The sequence below is a fragment of the Leucopleurus acutus genome (assembly GCF_964270905.1).
Source record: "Leucopleurus acutus genome assembly, chromosome: 6".
Classification (NCBI taxonomy): Eukaryota; Metazoa; Chordata; class Mammalia; order Artiodactyla; family Delphinidae; genus Leucopleurus; species Leucopleurus acutus.
Genome location: NC_139149.1, coordinates 57,934,039 through 57,950,405, shown reverse-complemented (window position 1 = coordinate 57,950,405; position 16,367 = coordinate 57,934,039). Strand labels below are relative to the sequence as shown.

General features: G+C 38.5%; 1 protein-coding gene across 1 annotated transcript in view; it reads left to right on the top strand.

The window, feature by feature from the left end:
• Nucleotides 1–12,129, top strand: part of METTL8 (methyltransferase 8, tRNA N3-cytidine) — a 77,368-nt gene extending 65,239 nt beyond the window's left edge. The window contains exons 6-10 of the mRNA XM_082841639.1: nt 4,652–4,715; nt 5,914–6,053; nt 10,734–10,840; nt 10,985–11,050; nt 11,793–12,129. Coding sequence (XP_082697765.1) covers nt 4,652–4,715; nt 5,914–6,053; nt 10,734–10,840; nt 10,985–11,050; nt 11,793–11,983 — 568 coding nt within the window. The 3' untranslated portion in view covers nt 11,984–12,129. The remainder of the gene's footprint in view (nt 1–4,651; nt 4,716–5,913; nt 6,054–10,733; nt 10,841–10,984; nt 11,051–11,792) is intronic.
• The last annotated feature ends 4,238 nt before the right edge of the window (nt 12,130–16,367 follow it).

Sequence of the window (16,367 nt, the reverse complement as noted above, 5' to 3'; positions counted from 1 at the left end):
CTGCTGAGCTGGGAATTGCTGAACTTTAGAGATTTATTTACCCCTCCAGGTTATTTAGGTGTCATTTTACACATAGAGAATTGAGTTTAAAGCTTACACAAAATAAAGTGTAAGCTTTAAACTCATTTTTTTGTCATCACTTCTGGAGCCACACCCAGTATAAAACCTTCTCAAATGACTGTATCTGGACTTGAAATTGTTTGGAGTTATAGCACCTAACCCTAAGATTCAAAGCAAAGATGTTCTCCTGAGTTGCCCTTCCCGTTCACCACCTCACCTATGTGTTTTAGTAGGTGATGAAGAAGATACACCTTACAAAACTTTAACACCTTTTACCTATGGCTGGTCTGTCAAGTCTCTATTTTTTTTTAAGTTTACATGATAGCTTTCCCATTATTTTTCCATTATAAAATCAACATAAGCACATTTGTAGAACATTCCCATTAGAGGAAAATGGGTTGGGGGGAATCACCCATTATTCCCACTACCATTAGCATAGCTGCTGACAGAATTTTTGTTATAATTCCTTTCAGTCTTTTCACTATGCCTATTTTTAAATTTAAGAAAGCCTTTTTTTTTTAACTTTCCATTGTGAAAATGTAAAAGCATTCAGAAAAACTGAGTAATACAGTGTATTCTCATACACCCACCACCTTGTTTCAACAGTTACTAACATAAGGCCAACATCATGACACTTTAAGTACTTATGATGGATCTCCAAAAAGCAGGACATACTTCATTACTATTATAAACCTAACATAATAAAAATTAAGTAATTCCCTAATATCATCAAATTACCAGTTAAAGTGTCCAGCCAGAAGTGGTGCTGGCCAATTTGCAGTTCTGAATGGTCTTCCTCTTTCGGGACTTATTTTCTTTGTTTTCCCTTTTCCAATTTCTGGGCCAAAATTTCCTATACTTTTATACCACGTAGCCAGATTCCTTCACCCCTGTGATCTCTGAACTTGTAATACACATAAATCTACTACACTGGCAGTTGATTGTGTGTTACTTTATGACTTAACCTCAAGTTATTATTTAGCATATCGTTTCTCTATGTCTTATTTCTTCAACTACTATTCATATATTCCTTGAGGTAAAGAGCATATTTTACTCTAATCTGATTTTTCAGGTAGCCTAACAATACAATATAGATAGAGCTTGGTACACACTGACTGATTAATACCTCTGGCTCCCCACTTGTTAGTTGTATTTTTCCCTCTTCTACTTCTCCCTCCAACTAATAATTGCAAGCTCTTGCCTCTCACCCCCTGACTCTTTCTTTGTGGATATGTCTTTTTGGGTTTTTTTTGCCTCATATTCATATTTTAGAAATCACTGTAGCTCAATAACCTGAGATAATTAATTCATCTTTAAAAGGCAACCAGTGATTAGCCTTCCAAAGGGAGGATTAGACTTTTTTTCCCACCACAGAAATTGTGTTTTATTACTTTTGGAGAGTATAAGATTAATGTTTTACATTTTTAGAATATTTTACCATAATTAGACCTCTGGAATTGAGAGGTCATATCATTCTCCAAGGATCATTTAATTCTTAAACCCCTTGCCAAGAGAGTGCTTGGTGGTGTGGTGGTAGTGGTGATATTTACACCTGTTTGCTGGGAGAAGGGCCAAGGCAGTCAGCCGATTTTACTGAAAAGCTCTGGAAAGTCATTGGGTGATCACAAGACCAACTTGGGTTGCTGATGCAGTGGGAATTCAGTTTCAGAGGTCAAGCTGCCGTCTGGTAGGACACATGGCAAATGGTACATGCCTTCCTTTAGCTTACTAGACTGTTCTGTATCTTGTGAGTGTTTAGTAACTACTGCCCAAAGATAGACTGCATACCTTTCATAAAAGCTAGATGTGCCAGTGTCCAGAGAAGCATTTTGAGCTATATGGAAGTATTTATAGAACCATGTTAATTTCTTAAGTTTTTAAGTTCCTGGAAGGCAGAGGCAGATCTTCCTTTAATGATGATAACAATGATGATAATGATGATGGTGATGATGATAGCAACAATAATAAGAATGACTAACATTTATTAGGTGCTTACTCTTGAGTCAGGCACCTTTCTAGAAACTCTACATATATGAGTCCATTCAATCCTTACAACCAACTTAGATGCCATATTTATCTCTGTTAGGAGTTTGGGATTGACATATACACACTACTACTAGATTTAAAATAGATAACTAACAAGGACCTACTGTATAGCACAAGGAACTGTGCTCAATATTCTGTAATAACCTAAATGGGAAAAGAATTTGAAAAAGAATAGATACATGTATATGTGTAACTGAATCACCTTGCTGTACACCTGAAACTAACACAACATTGTTAATCAACTATACTCTAATATAAAAGAATTAATTTTAAAAAATAAAGGTGAAGAAACCAATTACAGAGAGATTAGATGACTCTTCCATGGTCACCCAACTAAGTGGTAGAGCCAGGATTCAACCCTTGGCAGTCTTGTTTCAGAGCCCTTGCCCTTAGCCATCATACCACATAGTACTATATGTATGTGAGTGTTTTTTGAGACATTTCAAACATGTGTGACCAACCAACAATTACAAGTCACAAATATATGGATTTCATAGGAAACAATAAGGGTATATATGCTGCAATAAAGCACAATTTTTATATGGGATGGATGAGAAAATATAAGCAGCACAAGTTTTAACTTTGATTCAGTACTGGTTAACTTTTCATAACCATATCCTATTCATGATACATTAATTTATTTGGACAGATCTTAATTTGAAGATGGCACTATATATGAATACTATACTATATATGAATATTATACATGAATGTAGTATTCATCAATGAGTAGCATTTGAGAGTAATGCAAGCCTGGGTGAGATTTTGCTAAATGCATATTTGTGCTTATATTCCGTATTTATTTAGAAGTCCTCCTTGCTTGAAATGCCTCCTGAATCAAATTGGAAGTTCTAATTATGTGCTTCAAAGCCCATATATCCTGTCACACACTGGGCTCTCAGGATCAACTCTGCTTCTCATCCCTAGCATGTGACTCCCACTTCTAAACCCTTTCCCCTTCTTCCCACTTAGTAATGCCATCCCCCTCCTTCAAAATTCTTAAGACTTTCACCTGAGGGTGCCTGCCTTATGCACACTTCTATAGAAATTGTATATGTCCCCAACTAGGCTATAAAATCCACAAGAGCCAGGACCATACCTATAATTACTGTTTAGGACATACTGATCTCTTTCTGTGATTCAGACACACTACTAAGCAAGATGATGCAAGGATCCTTTGCTAATAGCATACAAGGTATGATTAGGAAGGGTACTGACCCACAAAATTCAAAGTACAGTTGACCCTTGAACAATGTGGGGGGTTAGTCCACGAATAATTTACAGTCGACCCTTCGTATTTGTGGTTCCTTCTGTATCCGCAGATTCCATCAACCACGGACCATATAGCACTTAGTATTTACTATTGAAAAATATCCATGTGTAAGTGGACCTGCGAAGTTCAAACCTGTATTGTTCAAGGGACAGCTGTATGTGCCTGCCCATTAGTAACCATGGCTCAGCCATTGTTACTGAATTTCAGGTAAAGACCAAATAGAACTTGTCTAAGTTCAGTGGAGGCCAATTAAAATTAGTCAGGATTTTCATATGGGTAAACATCCCCCCCCCAAAAAAAACCCCTGAATTTGCTTACTTTATTTACGTATTGTAGGTAAAGCAACTGAGCCTCGGAGAAGTTAAGTCAAATTCAGTGTTAATAACTGGCAAATCCAGGATTTAAACACAGGTGTAATTGGCTCCCAAATCCCATACTCTTACTTGACAGTTTTATTAGACAGTTTCATTTACTACTTTGTATTCTAATGCTTGGTCCATGTATAAGGCTCAATAAAAGTTTGAAAATCGGGCTTCCCTGGTGGCGCAGTGGTTGAGAGTCCGCCTGCCAATGCAGGAGACATGGGTTCGTGCCCCGGTCCGGGAAGATCCCCCATGCCGCGGAGCAGCTGGGGCCGTGAGCCATGGCCACTGAGCCTGCGCGTCCGGAGCCTGTGCTCCGCAACGGCAGAGGAAAGAAAAGTTTGACAGTCACTTGAAACGATAAGAATATATTAGTGTTTTATTATTTTTAGAAGTTGTATTTACATGCTGTTAATATAAACATATTAATATTATATTTAACAGCACGTAAATGCAACTGGGGGTTGAGGGTCCTTGGAGAGGATAGAACTTGGCTAAGCTAAGAGGAGTTACAGGCCACGCTGGCTGGAGGCAGACAAGAAAGAGTGCCTGTGAGGGGTAGGAGGAAGATTGAGTAACGCTGATGGATGGCTTTGGAGGTTTCCCTTGGGAGAGTATGATGGGATATAGAGCAAGTAGGCCCACATAATGGAGGGCCTTAAAATCAGGGCAGGAATTTGAAAGTCACCCTGTAATTGATAAGTGTTTGAGATAATGTTGGTTCAGAAACAACATGAAGGCATCCACACACCACTGCAGAGAACAGTGTCTAAAAAGAAGAAACAACAAGCCAAGTGTCATCCAAAATTCTGTTAAAGAAATACTAACAAATTCAAACCTACACTTTCCTTTCTTCTGTAGCTTCAGCATATCTGGGCTCTAGATTTAAATATTTCTTTCATTTTCATAGGAATGCTCCAGAGTTCTTTCTTTATTGTTGTGATTTCGCTTCTGGAGCTGTGGAGCTGGTAAAGGTATGCCTTATATTTTCTTTAAAGAGAGCTATATTAAAAATCTAATTTTTTGCTGTTGAAGTGATTTTTTTTTAATGTAACTGCATCAGATGTAATCTGTGACCATTTTTAACTGAGCTTTTACAATTTTGTAAATCATATCATCAACTGATGCCTAAGATGTTACCCTAAAACAATAGAAGTTGTTTGGGATTTAATATAGAGTTCAAGAGAGTGGTTCCTACAAGATGGTATTTATATTTATGTCCCTAGAGCTTTACACACAGTTTGGCACATAGTAGGCACTCATTAAATTAAAAATTTTGAAAAAAAAAAAAGGTCTGAAAAGGCATATATTACAAATCTAAAATGTCTCAACTGTAAGGAAAACAGTGGTGGGAACCTGGCCTTATTTGAACAATTCCCAAATGCTAGTAAGCATTATCATAGCAAAAAGAGGTAATTTTAGGAAATGGAAAAGGAATGGAAATTCTAACAAAAATGTATAGTAAACACATGGAACATAATTTCTGGTAATAAGAGTTAATAGTTTTTCATTGTAGACATTTTCTAAAATACTGAAAAGCCTAAAGGGGAAGATAAAATTTACCTATAATATGCTTTTTTAGAGTCCTAGAGTGAATCACTGTTAGTATTTTGCTATATATCCTTCTAGCGTTGTTTTTATAGGCAAATTGCGTGTGGATGTGGTTTTTTAAAATAGCATCTTTATTGAGGTATAGTTCACATACCATAAATTTCACCATTTTAAAGTATACAAACCTGTGATTTTTAGTATATTTAGAGTTGTACAGCCATCACCATTACCTAATGTTGATTATGTACTATAGGATATTTATATATTAATGCCAAAGGAGGCATGGAATAAGCAGTGAGAGAGAGAACCGAGGACCATCTCAGTGCCTCTGAAGTAACACAGGGTGGGCTTCCAGCAACACTGCCTACTGACTCAGAAAGACTGCCCTACTCCACTTTTCAAGCTAAAGAGGGATTGCAAAAGAATATTTGTTATCAAGCCCAAGTGCTAGACTTAATTTTTAATGATAGCTTGAAATAACCTAACAGAATACCTAATCCAAAAATCAAATTTATAGAAGAAAGGCACTTGAGAGAAGTTAAATTGACCTTTTTAATTTGAGAAAAATACTAGAAGTCTGCTAACAACTGTTTTTGTCTTTTCATTCCTTTATCATGACAGTCGCACGCGTCATACAGAGCAGCCCAGTGCTGTGCCTTTGTTCATGACGTTTGTGACGATGGCCTACCCTACCCTTTTCCAGATGGGATCCTGGATGTCATTCTCCTCGTCTTTGTGCTCTCTTCCATTCATCCTGACAGGTAAATGAAGACTAAAGGGCAGAGCAAATGTGTACAGCCCCTTTATCAGGAGTGGCTTTCAAAACTATCAAAGCAAAAATGACAATTCTTGAATTTATTAATGAACTACATTATGTATAATATGCAGCCTTTTAAATGTAGTTTTTCCTTTCTTCAGACTTTCAGAAAGAAACTGGTGACACTACTTCTTTAGTGAGCTTTCTGTCACTGTCAGAATGAAGTAAGCATCTTCTGGCAAGACACATACCTATTAAAAGTGACAGAGCTTCAAGGAAATTACAAATTCAGAACAGCCTAATAGACTCCTGAGAGGGAAATTGTACATTGGTGATCAGAAACAAACATCTTTGATTTAGCATCTTGCTGAATGTTCATGAAGAGGTGGGCTGTAAATCTGTTTGGCTTCACACTGTTCTATCGATGGGCTTTAAAATATTTGTTTCAAAGAAGCCCACTAGGGAATTAGGGGTTATCAAAATTTGCCAGATTAACCTCGGACCTTTATAATCTAAGATTGGCCTAGTGCCATCATTTAAATATTCATGACTTAAATATTTTTGTTCACATAAGATTTTGAAATAATAAATACAGCTTTTCTCTAAAGAGGAAGCACAAAGAGATATTACCAGCAATTAAAATGATCACTTTTCTTAAAATTTTGCCACCTTGTATGTATTAAGACACATGTGGTAAGTGTCAGGGGTTGTGCCTTCATAATGTTTCTTAAAATTGGGTTTTCGTGATCTTCTGGTAATAGATACGGACTTGGCATCAACCACTTTTTGTTTGGTGAGTGTGACTCTTTCCCAAATAAATCGAGTATTGTGTCCTTCCTTCTTTGCTATTATAAGGTCACTAGGACCCTTTACAGTCCTTTCACTTCTCATTCAGAGATGTGCACTTTGATTACTTGTGGAAAAGCAAATTAGATTTCCAAATAACGAGTGAAATATATAATTGCACCTGGTGAGATATATCAAGTTCCATGAAGTTACTTCCTCCCAGTTTCTATAACCTATTTCTTTCTGCTAATCTGTTTATACTGTTGGCATTATTCAGGTACTGGTAGAAGGATGTCACCTATGTATTTTGTTTCGCAGTTAAAAGGATGAATAGTAAAAAGGATAGAGTAGGTGGATAGTGAACAAGATTTTCTGACGCCTATAACAGGAAATGTTTAAATTCAAAATGAGACCTCAAAAAGACTATTTCAATTAGTTTAGATAATGTATTTTTGTCATGAGTTGAATTGAATGTTAAAGAGAAGGGGAAGCAGATATCTTGGAAAGATTGTTTTTATAGTACATATATTCATTCTATTTATTTATTATAAAATAAGTTCAGATGTATCATGTCAGTAGCTACTTTCTTACCTACGTGGAAATGATCTAAATATGAGGTGAATGAGTAGAAGTTGGGTAATAGTAAGTGAAAAGTAAGGCAGTATCTTTAGGGTCATCTAGCACTGTGGTAGTAGATTCAGCCCCAGGAAGATTCTAGAAAAATGGCTTATTGCCAGCTTGGAAGTTCAGCTAGACCTTGAGTCTTGGGGTCCCAACTTAAATGGGAGTAAACCATAGAAGGCTACAAAAAAAATAGGTAGCTGTCCTTCTTGTTATTGAAATAAAAGTATGATATGTTTTCTAAAGATCTAAGCATCGAATAGTCAATAAACACTCTTTTTTTTTTAATCTCTTTTTTTCCTTCTCCTCTCCCTCCATCCAGCGATAGGTGAGGATAGCAGAGTTGGCCCAAGTCAGATGAAAAAAGAAAAGGGGCTTTCCCCCATTCTTGTCCATCTCACCTGCAGGCCACTCCCACCTGCATTTCTCAGGAACTGGCTCTGGAATTGCATTATGACCCAAGATGGGCTGATAAGAGAAGCAGCTCCCCACCTCTTGCCTTCACCTGCAACGCAGACTTTAAAGGATAGTTGGAAGGAGAGGATTTGCAGAAGGAGGCTACATTTTGAAGTATTTGGCTGTTTGTTTTTTTGTGTTTTCGTTTCATGCTTGTTTTGCTAATAATTGCAGAAAGAGATTTTTTTTCTCTGTACGTAAAACATTTATCCGGAAAGTGAATATTTTAAGGTTTAGATATGGTTTTCTTTAATTGTCAAATTCTAAGGATATAGCACAGTGTGAAAATAACCTGTAATAAAATAAACAAGGAAAAATACTTTTCTTTTTCTCTTTCATGTACTTAGGTTCCAGGTTTTTTAAAGAGCTTTTTTTCTAATCATGGCACCTTTTTCTGTCATTTCTCTCTTGTTTTCATAGTTACTTTCATTTTCTTACTACTTATTTCTTTCATAACCTGACATACTGTTTCACCCTGTTATTCCACTTAACAGTGTTTTAAATTTTTATTTTTTTTTAATTTTTAAAAATTTTTGGCTGCATTGGGTCTTCATTGCTGCGTGCCGGCTTTGTCTAGTTGCGGGGAGCAGGGTCTACTCTTCGTCACGGTGCGTGGGCTTCTCGTTGTGGTGGCTTCTCTTGTTTCGGAGCACAGGTTCTAATGCACGGGCTTCAGTAGTTGTGGCTCACAGGCTCAGTAGTTTTGGCGCATGGGCTTAGTTGCTCCGCGGCATGTGGGATCTTCCCGGACCAGGGCTCGAACCTGTGTCCCCTGCATTGGCAGGCGGATTCTTAACCACTGTGCCACCAGGGAAGTCCCTGAACAGTGTTTTAATTGGAAGGAATTTACAGATTATCTGATCAAAACCCCTAATTTTTAAAATAAGGTATGCTGAGAAGTTTTAAGAAGCTTGTATAAAGCAGAGACAGCAAGGACTTAGTACACAGGCTGCCATTTACCATTCTCTGCCCAGGGCAGACATTGATAATTGATTTTGTAGATTGGCATTCCCTGTGAGTCTTAAGAGTCCTTTGCAGTAGAGCTCCGTCGGCAGCCAATGTCAGTCACTTGGCTTGATATGAGATCTGAAATCTTTGTCATGACTGTACCATAATCACATATAAGGCCTTGAACACTTAACCAAAAACGTTAAATCAAAAGCAGTCACAGGCTTCCCTGGTGGCACATTGGTCGAGAATCTGCCTGCCAATGCTGGGGACACGGGTTCGATCCCTGGTCTAGGAAGATCCCACATGCCTCGCAGCAACTAAGCCCGTGAGCCACAACTACTGAGCCTGCATGCCACAACTACTGAAGCCCACGCGCCTAGAGCCTGTGCTCCACAATGAGAAGCCACCGCAGTGAGAAGCCCGCACACTGCAACAAAGAGTGGCCCCTGCTTGCCACAACTAGAGAAAGCCCACACGCAGCAGCGAAGACCCAACACAGCCAAAAATAAATTTAAAAAAAAAAAGAAAAAAAAAAACCAGTCACAAGGGGTCATGTTTGGGAACCAGATGGATAGAATAAGCAGTAAAGGAAAGAAAGTAATAAAAGCTTCCCAGTATTGAGCTGGGGCTTAGAGTGTGAATAGAATTTAAATAGGCAAAGAGTAAGGAGGAGAGAATTCTTTGAGGGGAAACCACATGAGCAAAGGCATGGACTGCTCAGAGCCAAGCGTGTAACAGTTTGGCTAAAGATGCTTCAGATTAGGAAGTAGTGGGAAAGATGTTGGAAAGATTGAGGTCAGTTGTAGGTGATCTTAAGGGCTCAAATAAGAAACTAAGATTTTATCCTGTGGATTAAAATCATGAAAATTTGAGCAAAGGGATGATTTGACAAAACCATCATTTTAAGCATACTAATTCATCAATAATACGCAGGGAGGATTGGCAGGGATAATAATAACACCTATTAAGAAGCAATTCTGTTTCCAGCCTGAGGATGTTGGAGTTTGTATACTAAGGGAGTACCAATGGGATACGAGAGAGAGAAACGATCAAATATGTAGTTTTTTTTTTTTTTTTTTTGCCGTACGCGGGCCTCTCACTGTTGGGGCCTCTCCCGTTGCAGAGCACAGGCTCCGGACGCGCTGGCTCAGCGGCCATGGCTCACGGGCCCAGCCGCTCCGCGGCACGTGGGATCCTCCAGGACCGGGGCACGAACCCGTATCCCCTGCATCGGCAGGCGGACTCTCAACCAGTGCGTCACCAGGGAAGCCCAAATATGTAGTTTTTTTAAAAAGACATACAATTTGATGACCAAATGGTTGTGCTGAGGATAGTGGAAGAAGAGAAAAATAAAAGGAGTCAAAGATTTCTCTGAGGTGTTACACTTCGGTGAATTTAGTACCTTTGAACTAAATAAAGAAGTCAGGAGGAAAAGCAGCTAGTTTTGGAGGAAAGGTGATCCCCGTTTAGGTATGTCTTATTGGGACAGTTCTGGCATAATTTTTATCTTGCAAGGAAAATGAAACGACTTCATTTTTTTCTGCCTTGGAACTACCTTAATTTGCTGTTAATATCAGGAATGTCTATGTGGTTTTGCAGTTCAGCATTGACATTACAACATCAAGCTCTGTGAAGTTACCGCTCTGGTCATTTGGGTGATTTCTTGATATTCTAGGCTTTTTGAATCTGATTATTTAGCAAGTTGGTGTCCTTTTTTCTTTCTATACAAAATATTTTTGGTTTTGTTCCCCTTATATTTGTGGCTTACATTTCTTTGGCCTCATTGAGCTGTGCTTATTTTATCATTAAAGAGGTTAAATGTGACGTATAAAACAAGACTTCCACAGAGTCTCTTGCTTTGTTTTCAAAGGATGCAAGGTGTTGTAAACCGACTGTCCAAGTTACTGAAACCTGGGGGAATGCTGTTATTTCGGGACTATGGAAGATACGATAAGACTCAGCTTCGTTTTAAAAGGGGTAATGATATATTCAGTTTGGAGTTATTTTCTTGTGTTTTAAAGAATGCTGTGTTTACATTTCATGTCAATTTTGTTGTTATTGGTGGTGGTGGTTTTCTTAAGGAATACTAAGTTTCTCTTGTCACACTTTTTTTTTTTTTAGGGCATTGTTTATCTGAAAACTTTTATGTTCGAGGAGATGGTACCAGAGCATATTTCTTTACAAAAGGTATGTTTATCTATAAGAGGAAATAATTAGCTGTAAAAACTTTCCTTGGGTATTATTTGCAGGGAGAAACTTAGAAGCTCTAAAAATGAGGCTTCAACAGTTGAATAAACATTAGAGGTCTTTACACCTTAGTGATTATAACTGTTCTATGTAAAAGCTTGGAAGTGGCCTTTTTGCCTTTTAATCTTTTTCCAATTTAAAGAATCACTTGTTTCATCCTCATACCCTAACGAAGTTTCCATTTCAGAGGTACTGTTAGCCCAGATATGAAAAAATTGATGACGTGCCACAGCCAAAAGAGGGAATGTGATTTTAAGAGTCCATAGAAAATTACTTATCTCTTGTCAATTTCTCATTTTAAAAAAGCATTTAAAATGAATCCTTCATTCAAGGACTTTCCCCAAACTTATGTGAGTACTTTTACAATGTGCCATTTGGGGTCTCTGCAAACCAACAAAAACTCAGATCTGGGCACCTTTCAAAATATTGAAAGCTGCAACCTATAGTGTTGTATATCTGTTAACACCTGCTGTGTTCAACTGTTTATACTTGGTATGTTTGTGTGAAATAGAAGAAAACCACTTGGTGTCATGGGTTTCCTTCACCAATTTGTACTAGAGAATGTTTCTTGGTATAAATGAAAATTCAGATGGTCATTCATTCCGTTAATGTTCCATTGTTCCTGACTGCCCCTCCCCCCAAGTCACATATCATACATTTGACTGCCTTTCTTGTCTCACAGGGGAAGTCCACGATATGTTCTGCAAGGCTGGGTTAAATGAGAAGCAAAATCTGGTCGATCGTCGCTTACAAGTTAATAGGAAAAAAAAAGTGAAAATGCACCGAGTTTGGGTTCAAGGAAAATTCCAGAAACCATTACCCTTCACTCAAAAAAGCTCCAAATTGGTATTTTCACTCTTTTCTCATGGCTGAACTATGTATCATGTTAAGGTACAAACCAGAGGATTACACTATTCAAAGTCTTCTGTAAATCTTTCATTTTTGAAAAGACAGAAGAAGAGAATTTGTATATCCTGCTGTTTACCATGGGTGGGCTCTTTTGTGCATTTTAAGCACATGTAAGTGATTTGGAAGAGAGCACAGTATTCTGTGTTTTCAAAACTTAATATGCTAAAGCTTGTTTGGATTTATTACATCTTAACCATTTTGTTTGTTCTTTGAGTTTTATAAGCATTCAGTTAAATTACCGATATAAGTCAGATGATTCTGAGAAGCGGAAACCTGCCATTTTTTAGAAGTGAAAAAAACCCATCTACTTTATTTATACATTAGTTGAACACAGTTGAACTCTCCTCCACTGTTAACTGATAGCAGAGAGGCAGCTCACCTTGTTTCCAAGGAAAGTCACAAGACCAAGACAAAAGTATATATTTTTTTGTTTTGTCGTTGTTCGTCCCAAAACATTTTTTTTCTTTAATTCACAGACTAATGTCTGAAACAGAATTTTAGTTTCTCTTTCCTTTCCTAAAATTGGGGAAGTATGACCAATGCTAATATTATTTTCAGGCTATTCTTAGGTGTACAAGTTGGAAGCCTTCTTTAAGACAACTGTCATACCCAAGCAAATTCTTAAATCGTAGCAATTAAAAATTTATTTACCACCTTGCCTCAAAAAAGACATAAATTGGCTTGCAAATTGTACTTGGTAAAAATGGAGTTTCTAAAACTGGTCTGTCATTCATTATACAACATATACTGAGTACTTTACATTGTGCTGAATTATATGGAATAATACAATAAAGACCCAGCTCTGTCTTCTGAGAGCATAAATAGGCTCTAGCTGGCAAAGCAAACTGTGCATCCCAAGCCTCTAAATCATGATCTAAGATAACATGTGAGCAAGTACTCAAATACGGAGCTTATCAGCTAGCTGGTATGCTTGACTGATTATGAGCCACAGAAACCTGGAAGACATGGACAATCTCTTGAAAGGACCACCATCAGAATGATCAGTTCCAACTATTTTTCCTTTTTGAACTCACTTAATATTCAACTTCCTGGAAGCATATGATTGGTCCAATGTGGATCATGGATTCATCTTTTTTTTTTTTTTTTTTTTTTTGGCGGTACTCGGGCCTCTCACTGTTGTGGCCTCTCCCGTTGCAGAGCACAGGCTCCGGATGCACAGGCTCAGCGGCCATGGCTCACGGGCCCAGCCGCGCCGCGGCATGTGGGATCTTCCCGGACAGGGGCACGAACCCGTGTCCCCTGCATCGGCAGGCGGACTCTCAACCAGTGCGCCACCAGGGAAGCCCCATGGATTCATCTTTTGACAGACTGGGGCAGGACAGGTTATTTGATGGCACCACCAGACTATATGGAATGGAGGCAAGTTCCTCGAAGGAAAATCAAGACACTGTTATCAAAAAGAGGGGAGGGTTGCTGCCCAGTCACAGACATCGTGTGGTGGTAGCAGTAGTAATAATGGTTCTGAAGAGAGAGAAAGATCAGCTCTGGGATGGAAGGGAAAGAATCAGGGTTCTGGGAAGAGGTAGGTCTCAGGCTAGTCCTAGAACATATGCTCTCAGAAGATGGTGAGAAGACAGGTATGTTTGGTGGGGATATGGATATTCATGATTCGGAATAGTGGAGAAAAGATGGGGAGGGCATCTATAGACAGCCTCGAATAGAGGGTGCATTGGGTTCTGGTCTCTGGACTAGAGCCATCCGAGGTTGGTTTATTTCTGTTTTATCCTAGCCATGGTGTGTTATAAATATATTTAGAAAGATTGATTGAGGAGTCGTCAACAGAATGGAATGCAGTGAGGTCAGAGATCAGGGCAAGGAGAACCACGGAAGGTTTTTGCATACATTTTCCTTGATAACAAGTCCTCAGAAGTACAATATCAAGGTTTCTGTTTAAACATGCAGTAAATGTAAAAGTCAAAATTTGCCTGGGACTCTTAACTCAGTTGTTTTCCTAATTAAAGTGGATATTTAAAAGCCAAACTAGTAACGAAGGTATTACGTACAGCAAGGGCAGTTAGATAAGTTAATGTTGCTATGGGAACCCCAGCAGATCTTCTTGTGTCTCAATTTAAAACTCATGGCCCAAGGTGGTTTTAAAAACAACAGAAGGTAAAATTATTCCCACATTCTCATACATGTAAATCGTACTGTCTCTCTCTGTCCTAAATAGCAGATTCAAGCCAGCTTCTTGACTGGCACAGTAAAATGCTGCTCCGTGTCTTTCTATAATGTATTACAGCATGTAGTTAACCTTTAGAAACTTCAAAAATACATCCACCAAATTTGGACTGTGAGACACAAACTGGGCTCTTTTGGGCTCTGTCTAGCATAGACCTCCTATTCCACATGGCTGCTCAATGGGCCATTTCTATCAGTGTCTTCTGCTTGTCTGGTCAGTCTTTCTCTCCCTTAGCCTACCTGAATCAACCCCCTACTTAGAGTTTGCTGCCAGACAAAATGTAGATTTTTTTTGGCAGAGGAAAACTAAGAGAAAGACCTGATTTGAAATATTGCCTATAGATATTAAGAAATCATGAAATGTTGCAAATGTATCTGCTTGGGTATTAGTTTAAAATATTTGATAACTTCATGAAATTCTCATCTTTTCCCTCACATCTATGGAGCTAGGACTAGTCAGTTAGGCAGAGTTTGATATTTAAAACTTCATCTGCTGAGGGAGCTGAATTTCAAAAGGACTATTTTCTTTCTAACAGAAAAAGATGTGTTCCTTCATTTTATAATACAGAAACAATGAAAGATGCTATATTAAAAATGCACCCTCTGTTTTCCTCCATTTATAAAAATTCACTTTTGAGCATTTTCCAAATGTAAAAATTCTCACACACATGAAGTACTGTTTCATAAGGTTGTGAGAAAGCCAAGGTAGCGGTTTCTATTATTAAAAGTTTTGCATTTCGGTATGACACATTTGTCGTATTGAAACACCCAGTTAATGTTGACTTCTGAGAACTTATTTGCTTTGCTTGTCTCAGTTCCATATGCGTCGTCTCTAAATTTTGAATACATCGAGGTTTCTACCATCATGCAGTCTAAATCGTTGCTATACATATTTGTACGTGAAAATTATTCACCCGTATGCGAAGAGCTGCCCTCCGGGGCATCAGGACCATGTAAACCATTCAACATCAGGTGACTTAAATTCTTGCCCCCAGACTCCTATGCTGTATTCCTCTGGTTTTCCAACTCATCAAAGCCAATTTCTGAAGCCAGAATATATCACGCATTATTACTTCTAATTGGTTTTAATGTTTGTTATGCTCCTCACAAGTGCAGATAACTTCACATTTGCATCATTAATAGGCCTTTTTCTGAGCCTCTGCTTCTTCTGCTTTCTGCCTCTGTTAGTCATCAGTAGACGTGTTGGTGTGGGTATTCACCTCCCTTCCTTGTGAAAAGTGCATTGTAAAATCTAAAGCACTGAATATATGTGAGGTATTGTTATTAATAACAGTATTTACAGTCTACAAGGCAGCATACAGAGTACTCCAGCAACAGAAACTTTTTCAGTGGTTTTATGAGACCTTGTGAGAAAGACAGTAAAATGCATGGAAAAATATTGCCTGCAAGTCAGACAGGAAGCATGGGTCCTAGTTCCTGTTGAACCGCTTAGCTGCTCTTAATTTACCTCTGAGTGCTAAGTCTTTTATACACTACACTTTTATATACCACATGATTCCTTCATTTAATCCTCAAACTCCTATGAATTAGTTTTTACTGTAACCATTTAACAGGTAAGACTGGAGCTCTGAGGTATTGGGTAATTTGCCTAGGATATCACCGCAAGTCAGTGGCAGAAACACAATTTGGGCCCAGAGGTGTCTGATTCCAAAACCTCTAGTCTCATCAGTACACTTTTAATTGATAGACTCAAATGCTGTTCGGGAAAGCTGCTGGAGAAGAAAAAGAGCTCCTGAATCAAGCAGAGAATTATAGCAATGGGTGGGAGTTTGGATCGGACGATCTTCAAGGAGACAGCTCATTCTAGATCCAGTGATTCTATGAAATAGGTAGGTAGTACTTATCCACAGTTACAAACTGGGAAGGAAGAGAAGGAAAGGAACGAAGAGGAATGACAAAGCAAAAGCTTGCAGTCAGCTCTTTTCAGCATTCTGCATATGTTTACTTCTGCTCTCGCCCCACCCCCCTTTGGGCTTCAGCCTTCCACTTGGCTCCCCTGTGAGCACACAGAGCACCCATCACTTGCATACTCCTCACTTAAAGAAAATAAATCAGTCTGTACTGCAAGGGGGTAGGGGGAACCCTCAAAGGGATCAGCTCCAGCATAATCTAAAATATGTGATCAGGG